This window comes from Bombina bombina, chromosome 6 (genome assembly GCF_027579735.1).
Source record: "Bombina bombina isolate aBomBom1 chromosome 6, aBomBom1.pri, whole genome shotgun sequence".
NCBI classification, from domain to species: domain Eukaryota; kingdom Metazoa; phylum Chordata; class Amphibia; order Anura; family Bombinatoridae; genus Bombina; species Bombina bombina.
Window position 1 is genome coordinate 903,061,702 of NC_069504.1, and position 10,027 is coordinate 903,071,728.

A 10,027-nucleotide genomic window follows, 5' to 3' on the forward strand; every position below is an offset into this window, starting at 1 on the left:
AAGCATGACTAAATTAGATTCTGCTACTGATTTAGACTGATGGTTATCGAACATCTATAAATGGTATTGACACCCAGCCTAGCAAAAACCTTGCTGGCACAACATGTCAGCTGGCATCACAGGCAAGCCCTGTACCATGAACATTAACCAGTTTAATCTCTTGTACAATATGGCTGGCGTAGTTTTAGATCCAACATGGGGTTCCACTGTACCTGCGCCCACGCTGATGCTGTACAGCGTGACAGGCTGTCTGCATGAAGATTATGCCTCTTAGTTCTGGAAACTCCAACACTTCCTGGAAATCCTGCAAGACCTGGCAATCAGGGACCAAATAGTGTGTCAAGTCTTCAGACAACAGTTTTCCATCTGTATAAAAAGAATATAGCAACCAGTGAATGGCTTTAATCTTTGTATACATCATTCATTCTTCATGTTCTATGTAATTATTGACACAACTGCATAATATATATAGTTCATCTTAAACACTATTTGTCACTTTCTGCTAATCTCACTGACCAGGATATCCCAATGCAGTGTAACCCTCTATAGTATCCAACGGCTAAAAGAGAAACTTCCTAATGGTGTCACTGTTGCAGTCACACTGTATCCATCGCAGCACAGCTGATGTGATAATATGGCAAAGCCGATATTACTGTACGGACAAAAGTTTCTTATGAGAAACCTGATTTTGTACAATATAAATAGAATATACCTCCCAAAAAAAAAAAAGGCACATTATTTTCATTGGGGAAGGAGCCAGAATAGTGATACTGCCATGTTTCATATCATATTTTAAGTACACCTTTAACAGATAAAACGTAATTTGCCTTATTCTAATGATTTGTCAGGAAACAGTAATTATTTCATTTACACTATGCAGAGTATTACTCTAGTAATGTTAGGCTGAACTTATGCATGGCTTATAAAAGACTGCTTGCCAACATCTTATTTTAAAGGGACAGTCTACTTGAAAATTGTTATTGTTTAAAAATATAGATAATCCATTTATACACGTTTCCCAGTTTTGTATAACTAACACTGCTATATTCATGTTTACCTCTACGATTACCTGTATCAAAATCACTGCAGATTACCCCCTATCTCAGTACTTTTTATAATCTTGCATTTTAGCCAATAATTGCTGGTTCTTGCATAACCATTATCATTCTCCACAGGAGTGAGTACAATGTTTTATATATATATATATATATATATATATATATATATATATATATATATATATATATATATATATATATATATATATCACATGAACTTGCATTGTCTAGCTGTTGAGCAAGATTTTTAAAAAGCACTGAGATACAGAGTGGCATGTGGGGCTTAGAAACAGGCAAATTCAGAGGTTATAAAGTATTGGTTATGCAAAGCTGGGGAATGGGTAGTAAGAAAGTTATGTATCTTTTTAAACAATTTAAAAAAAAAAATCATGTAGACTGTCCCTTTAAATAATAGAGTTTGATAGACTGGGTTCTAGTTTCTGCTATAGAGGGTGTAAAGAGAGGGGATCATACCTACACATGTGGTGGGAATGTCCTAGAGTCAAAGAAATATGGAGAAAAGTATCTGCACTTCTAAGCGACTTACTAGATGAACGCATAACCCTTGAAGCCTCCCACGCCTTACTACACGACAAATTACCTAGATTAAACAGACACATCAACGCATTTATTAGAATAGTATGCACTATAACTAGAACTAGCATAGCGAAATATTGGAAAACAGGTACCCCCACATGGTCTGAAATCCTATCCAAAATCAGACAGACATACTCCTTATATGAAACGGCAGCACACATACAGAACACGTCAGAATCATTACAAAAAAAAATTGGTATTATTGGATACTTGGGGGTGAGGGGAGGAACATTTCAGAAAGGGATACCACGTGACTGGGAGACAGCTAACCCAGTGAGAGAAACAGAGGGAACGGAGAGAAAGAACCTGTGAGAACGAAGGACACATAGCCACCTATTAGCGGATAGGAATACTGGAAGTAATTGGTATATTTTGTATTTGACCATGTATACTTGTGAACAGGTGATAATTATTGTTTTTCATAGTTAATTATTTTGTATTAAATATTTAGAGTTTCTATATTGTTTAACTTGGTGGGCGAAAGCTCACCTGACATCCTATCTTAAAAAAGGACCTCCAGCACTCTCCTTCTACATTTTGGAACTACACAAAGGTCTGTTCAGAAAGACCTATGATTCTCTTCTTTTTTGTATTTACCACACATCAGAGACACATAACCACTCTTATGAACTCATACAAGAGACCATAACCCAATGAGACAAGTACGATTCAAATGAAACAACAACCTACGTGCAACTATCCTTGCTTGTCTTTACAGCCCTTACATAGTTCACTAACTAAAGAGAGTGTGGTTCTTGACCATGGCTAGATATATCCAGGTGAAACACTACTAGACTTTGTACCTTGAATTATGTAACCTGTAATAGTTATCTGTATTCTCATTCAAAAAGGAGACTAGATTATATATATGTAGCAACTTGTTTCCTTTTTTTTCTTTGGTTTGTAACCTTTATAAATGTTCAATAAAAATTATTTAAATCTAAATAATAGAGTTTGTTATTGAACACAAATATATCTTCATATCTTATAAGAGAGGGTTGAAAATAAATGATGAAATACACTTTAATTTGCCACTCATGAACAGTATTTCTAGCAGTGGCTAAATACCCAGTGTCTTTCCTTTTTTAGTTTGATACCCTGCAAACACAAAAGAAATTTGGTATCAAGACTCTGACCCCTCTTATAAAGACAGGGAGCATTTTCTGTTCTGGCCTTCCTATTGTCAATAAACAGAACAGTTGTTATTACTTCATTTGTGTGGTCTGACAGTCTGTTCCGAGATCTTGTATCAAGTGCAATGCTCTGCTCCAGCTGAGGTTTAGGATATTTATTAGTGATAAGGTGAATCCAGCCCTAAAAAAAGTCTCTCACACTGCGAGAGTTCCAAGGGGTAAGGTAACCCACAAATGACAGACAGGTACAAAAACATCAAATTGAACACTCTTTTTCCACTCACTTGCTGACTATTTTAGCCCACAATGTACATATATGTGGGTAAACTATTGTTTGCTGATATTACACACCCTGATATTGCTTCTTGTTATCCTATTGTGCAGTTTTTGTCTTTATTAAGTTCACAATGCATAGAGCGTACATTTCAAGATGTTAGTCACACATCACACAAATGTTTTCCATATATTTATGTGTTTAAAACTGTTTTAATAAAAGTTGTTTTTTAAACCATACTATTGGTTCAAACTTTCTACTTTAAGCAATAATGCATCTTACATTTGTCATCCCTTTCAACGTGTTAATAGCTTAAGAAGGCAAAGATAATGTTCACAGTATTAAAAACAGTAAAGTAAGAATATGTAGGGTGTAAAAAAATAAGAATAAACATTAATTCTGCATACACATACACCTTCCTAATGGAGAAAAACACTCCAGACGTTTCACTTGGTATTCCTCAAGTAATACCAGAATTATAATTTATTGTTCTTATGTGAAACATTCATCAAACAAAAAAGTGAATTAATTTGGAACAAATACATCATAATCACACTTTTGTTTATTCTAGTCTTAGTGTACCTCTGTTTATATGAATCATGAGTTTAGTCACCCAGCGTAATAAGACATCCAGACACGGACTCCTTGTTCATGCGCCAAAATAGATGCACTTGCTTTAAAACATACATATTGGAATAAAGGGAAAGCAAAGCCATCAGCCCCATACAATTATTTAGCTTTAATTTTTTAACAGACAGGCGGCACAGCCAATCTTATGCCGTATCATCTCATTACTCTAGTAATTCTAGTAATGTTAGGCTGAACTAATGCATGGCTTATAAAAGACTGCTTGCCAATATCTTATTTTAAAGAGACAGTCTACTCAAAAATTGTTATTGGGTGCATGCTCTTTTTAACCTATATGAAAAGTGGTACATTTGATTGGCTGTACCGATTGTCTATTAAAAAATGGAAAAAAAAAAAAAAATTGTGTTGGTATATTTGGCTGTGGCCATGAAAAAAAATCTTGCTGAAACCCAAAAATTTAAAAAGAGATATGAAACCCAAAAAGTATCTTTTTAGATTCAGAGCATGCAATTGACTATTATAAAATTGCTTTGTTCTCATGGTATACTTTGTTGAAGAGATACGTTGGTAGGTGTCTGGAGCACTACTAGGCAGCAAACAGTACTGCCATCTAGTGCTCTTGCAAATCTGCTGCCATATTTATACAAATCTGTCAGATGCCTGCATACCTTAGTACTGAAGACAGTGGGGTGGGGGGCAAAAGAAATGTAGAGCAGATAACTTTAAAGGGACATGACACCCCAAAACTGTATTTCACGATTCAAATAGTGTGCAAAAAAAATCCAGTTTATTACTATGATCAAATTTACTTTGTTTTCTTGGTATCCCATCCTTTGTTGAAGGTAGGTAGAGATAGGGCCATACACTTGTCTGGAGTTTTAAACTATGTTAAAATTTGCAAGAGCACTAGATGGCAGCAGGGTTTGCTGCCTTACCAGTACCTATAGGTATCACTTCAAAAATAAATACCATCAGAATAAAGCAAATTGTATAAAATAAATCAATTGGATTTTTTTTTTTTATGCCCCTTTAATAACTATGTTTGACTAACACGGTACCACCCACTTTCATGATTTCTACCCAAACACATGGAAACCTTTGGTATTCTACACACAATGAGCCCAATACCACTGGTGTTCTACACACAACCTGCTTTATACCCAGACTTCCACACTATTAGAGCACATTATAAAGTAGGCCTATATAAACAGACACATTAAAAGCTGGGCATGTGCAGTTTGTTTTCTTAGCGCTACAACCAGTTCGTTTTTATAGCACCAAGTGGGCACGGGTGGGGGTTGTATATATTTGACATTTTAAAGTTAAACTAGAACATTTTGTATTGTTATTTTATGTATGATAATCACCTCTGGCACAACTCCCGCACAAGGAGCTTCCGCAGTTCACATCATCCCGCAGATAATGTTCCCGAACAACTCGTACTGTCCGGCCTCGCTGGACCTTTAGATGAAGGATCTTCTCGGTCTTCAACATAACTGCGGCCTACATGAAACCTGAGCCGCGATGTATCCGAACCCAGAAAGCCCAAAAAAAGTGACAGTTCTCTCGGCTTGGCCGCAACGCGGGAGATTGAGAGCACAACACGCCCATAAACACAAGAAAACACTCCCACAAGCTGGAGGATTGGGAAGAGAAAATGTCTCGCAGTCGCTATGAGGTTTAAGTCTCTTTTAGACACGGTTTATAATTTATGTTTTCCCCAGTCACTACTGTATAGTATATTTATTGTAAAGATGCTGTAAACGCAATGGCGTCACTTCTCATAGTCGTGACGGTTACAGTATATTTGTATCATTTAGTTCCTTGTTATGTTTCACATGACTCAGGCGTGATAGCAAAATACATGCATGCAAAAATAGTTAAACACAAAATTTTAAAGGGATATAGCAACGGGAAGTTTTGTTTTTTTTTGGTGGGGGGGTCCGTTTACAAAAATGGGACACTGAGATAGTAATATATTTAATTAAGTGCAGAAAAAAAATTATTTGCAGTATAATTTATTATTAATTTTGTCTCCTTACCCGTAATTTACTCTGAAAACTGTGGTCTTTCCAGTTCTATGGAATTAGGGACAGATACAATGTGCAAACAATTGCTGTGTTACGTAGAATTACTATTTTTTTTTAGTAAAAAATATATACCATGCATATAAAATAACCGTATTAATCCCTTCAAAGTGGTTAAAAACACAAATAAAGTACCGATTGGGATCTGCAGAGTACTGCTAGTCTCAAATGGAAACAGCCACTGATCCAATCAGCTGCCCTAATTGCATGACCTATTTAAATGCACATACCAATATACTATCTCTTTAAATGGATAGTAAACACCTTGCCATTTTTATAAAAAATGTATAGCATTGCATAATAAAAAAAATGTTTGAATATAATTTCATTGTATATTTTGTCCCCTTTCCATGTAATTTAGCTATGAAAATTGAAGATTTTCACATTCTCAGAATTTTAAATGCACCAGTTACTTCTCAAGGCTAACTCTGCTACATATCTTTCTCTAACTGGTTTTAATTGTCAACAACTGCAAAACTATGCTTTTTTTATACTAACATTACGACTTTGACTAGCCTTGTCTGTAAACTCAAACACAGATTTACTCATCCAAATAAAGCAAATGGTGAATGGAGTTTGCCTATTGAAAAACAATTGCAGTAAAAAGTAGGGGTGAGCATTCGGATGCTATGTTAGCATCTGAATGCCGAAGTAGTTGGCCACTCGTGCTGTTCATTCTGTGAAAGTTCAACACGCTAAGATCTGGATTTGCACAGATCTTAAAGGGACACTGAACCCAAAAAAAATATTTTGTGATTCAGATAGAGCATGCAATTTTAAGCAACTTTCTAATTTACTCCTATTATCAATTTTTCTTCATTCTCTTGCTATCTTTATATGAAAAAGGCATCTAAGCTTTTTTTTCTTGGTTCAGTACTCTGGGCAGCAGTTTTTAAGTGGTGGATGAATTTATCCACCAATCAGCAAGGACAACCTAGGTTGTTCACCAAAAATGGGCCGGCATCTAAACTTACATTCTTGCATTTCAAATAAAGATACCAAAAGAATAAAGAACATTTGATAATAGGAGTAAATTAGAAAGTTGCTAAAATTTCATAATCTATCTTAATCACAAAAGAAAAAAATTGGGTTCAGTATCCCTTTAACCTTTTAACGCCGTTATGCCATTCTATTTCGTCACAATTACACTGGGTTTAGTGCCGTTCTGACGGAATAGACCGTCATAACCGTTGGCTGTCCTAAAGCCAACTGCGCTTCCATGATGTGATCGCGGACTGGAGGGCGTGCCCTATCGTCACAGGGACGCCCCCCTGACCCGATCTCATCATTGAAATCTCGCAATCGCATGCACAATCGCAGGATTTCAATTTGTTTACATCGGAACGTTGTTCCGATGTAGACAAATTAACCCGGTCATCAAAGGGTTAATGTGTTGCACCTTCACCAGAATAAATGCTGCTCAGAAAAGAGCATCACGAGCGGCGCCCTACTTCCGCATTCAGATGCTAACAAAGCAATCGAATGCTCACCCCTAGTAAAAAGGATCTTAATTTGTTTTTGGCTTATATGTTATTCTACAGCAACACAACATAAATATCTTGTAATTACAAGGTGTTTACTGTCCCTTTAAGTTACAGGTAAACTCCAGAAAATTATTAGGTTCATATACTCAAGCATTTACAGACCAATACAAATTAAATTAATTTCACTATTCTTAACTTGTCTTTGACAAAAACATCATGCATGGCATCATCAGTGTCATTTGTATTCTTAACAAGGCAGAAGAACATCTCTTCAATTTCAAGATTTTATATTTAAGGTTATTTGTCACTTCGTATAGAAGGATATTTCAAACAAAATCCATTCATTAAGCTTGAACTCGTGGCCTGTTGATGTCAGAAATTACAGATAAAACCATCCAAGCTGCTCAGATTTCAGAGTTTTTTGTTGACAGTGATGTAATATAACATTTTAGAAACAAATTAAAATAAAAATCTCAGCTTGCAATTTTAAAGTGACATTGTCAAAATAATTTGTCTCACCTTTTCCAAAAAGATTGTCAGCAGATCAATTAAAGGGATATTAAAGTCAAAATTAAACATCTATGATTCAAAGCGTTTAATTTTCTTCTTCTTTTTGTATATTTTGTTAAAGAGCTTAACTAGATATGCTCAGGACGGTACATGTCTTGAGCAATATATGGTAGCTGTCTGCAACATTCTTCATACTTCACAACTTTATCACACCTCATACATTTGGAGAAGTTATTTCTGTAGTTGGAGTCTGACAGAAGCCTTTGCAAAAGAGCTTGTGGAAGCAAACAATTTTAAAAGGACAGATTCCTCGAGGAGTGTACGTGGTCTTGTGTGCACACTTTGTGAGGTACCAGCTCCTACTGAGCATGTGCAAGGGTTCATAGCTCATATCCTATAATATAAAAGGCCAAGTGTGTTTGTCCGAAGCTGTCATGCGCAGTAGAGACAGCACGAGGACAAACACACCTGGCCTTACCTGACAGGCTGTTTGCGGCAAAAATGGGCATGGCCGGGTGGGAGCGTGGGCGTGGTCGGACAGGAGCGTGGGCAAGGTTTGGGGTGTGGTCAGGCTTGGCGGGGGCACGGTCGGCGCAAGAGAGAGGGGAGAGAAATAGAAAGAGAGAGGGAGAGATAAAAAGAGATAGGAAAGAGCTAAAGAGAGGGGGAAGAGCAGAAGAGAGGGGGGAAAGAGCAAAAGAGAGGGAAGAGAGAGAAAAAGAGGGGGAGAGAGCAAAAGAAAAGGGAGAGAGAGGGGGAGAGAGCAAAAGAAAGGGGGGAGAGAGAGAAAAAGAGAGGGATCGAGAGAGAGAGCAAAAGAGAGGGGAGAGAGACAGAGCAAAAGAGAGGGGAGAGAGACAGAGCAAAAGAGAGGGATAGAGAGAGAGAGCAAAAAAAAAGATGAGAGAGACAGAGCAAAAGTGAGAGGGGGAGAGAGAGAGCAAAAGAGAGAGGGGGGGAGAGAGCGCAAAAGAGGGGAAGAGAGAGTGCAAAAGAGGGGGGGAGAGAGTGCAAAAGAGGGAGGGAGAGAGTGGGAGAGAGAACGCGCAAAAGGGGGAGAGAGAGTGCGCAAAAGAGGGGGGGGGAGAGAGAGCGCAAATGAGAGAGAACGCAAAAGAGAGGGCGGAGAGAGAGAGAGCATAAAAGAGAGGGGGAGAGAGAGCGCAAAAGAGAGGGGGAGAGAGAGCAAAAGAGAGGGGGAGAGAGAGCAAAAGAGAGGTGGAGCGAGAGAGAGAGCAAAATAGAGGGGAGAGAGCGCAAAAGAGGGGGAGAGAGCACAAAAGAGAGGGGGAGAGAGAGTGCAAAAGATTGGGAGAGAGAGCGCGCAAAAGAGGGGGAGAGAGCGTGCAAAAGAGGGGGGAGAGAGAGAGCACAAAAGAGAGAGAGAACGCAAAAGACAGGAGGAGAGAGAGCACAAAAGAGAGGGGGAGAGAGAGAGAGAGCAAAAGAGAGGGGTGGAGAGAGAGCACAAAAGAGGGGGGAGAGAAAAAGAGAGAGAGCAAAAGAGAGGTGGAGCGAGAGAGAGAGCAAAAGAGAGGGGGAGAGAGCGCAAAAGAGAGGGGGGAGAGAGAGCAAAAGAGAGGGGGGGAGAGAGAGCAAAAGAGGTGGAGTGTGAGAGAGCACAAAATAGAGGGGGAGAGAGAGAGTGCAAAAGAGAGGAAGAGAGAGAGTGCAAAAGAGAGGGGGAGAGAGAGCACAAAAGAGTGGGAGAGAGAGCGCGCAAAAGAGGGGGAGAGAGCGCGCAAAAGAGTGGGGAGAGAGAGAGCACAAGAGAGAGAACGCAAAAGACAGGGGGAGAAGGAGCACAAAAGAGAGGGGGAGAGAGAGCAAAAGAGAGGTGGAGCGAGAGAGAGAGCAAAAGAGAGGGGTGGAGAGAGAGCACAAAAGAGAGGGGAGAGAGAAAAAGAGAGGGGGAGAGAGAGAGAGCAAAAGAGAGGTGGAGCGAGAGAGAGAGCAAAAGAGAGGGGGAGAGAGCGCAAAAGAGAGTGGGGAGAGAAAGCAAAAGAGAGGGGGTAGAGAGAGCAAAAGAGAGGGGGGGAGAGAGAGCAAAAGAGAGGTGGAGCGAGAGAGAGAGCAAAAGAGAGGGGTGGAGAGAGAGCAAAAGAGAGGGGGGGGGAGAGAGAGCAAAAGAGAGGTGGAGTGAGAGAGAGCACAAAAGAGAGGGGGGGAGAGCACAAAAGAGAGGGGGAGAGAGAGAGAGAGCAAGGGGTGGGACCGCTGTACTGCAAAAAATGGCCCGTGTGAATGGGCTTTAGGACTAGTATGTATATAATTCTGTGAGGGGCTGATGGTTACA

At 39.1% G+C, this 10,027-nt stretch overlaps 1 protein-coding gene across 1 annotated transcript in view; it reads right to left on the reverse strand.

Annotated features, from left to right (window-relative positions):
• DIS3L (DIS3 like exosome 3'-5' exoribonuclease) overlaps positions 1–5,449 on the reverse strand; it is a 221,665-nt gene extending 216,216 nt beyond the window's left edge. The window contains exons 1-2 of the mRNA XM_053718530.1: positions 5,018–5,449; positions 213–366 (exon numbers count right to left, since the gene is read on the reverse strand). Of these exons, the coding sequence (XP_053574505.1) occupies positions 213–366; positions 5,018–5,144 (281 nt within the window). The 5' untranslated portion in view covers positions 5,145–5,449. The remainder of the gene's footprint in view (positions 1–212; positions 367–5,017) is intronic.
• Between the last annotated feature and the right edge of the window lie 4,578 nt (positions 5,450–10,027).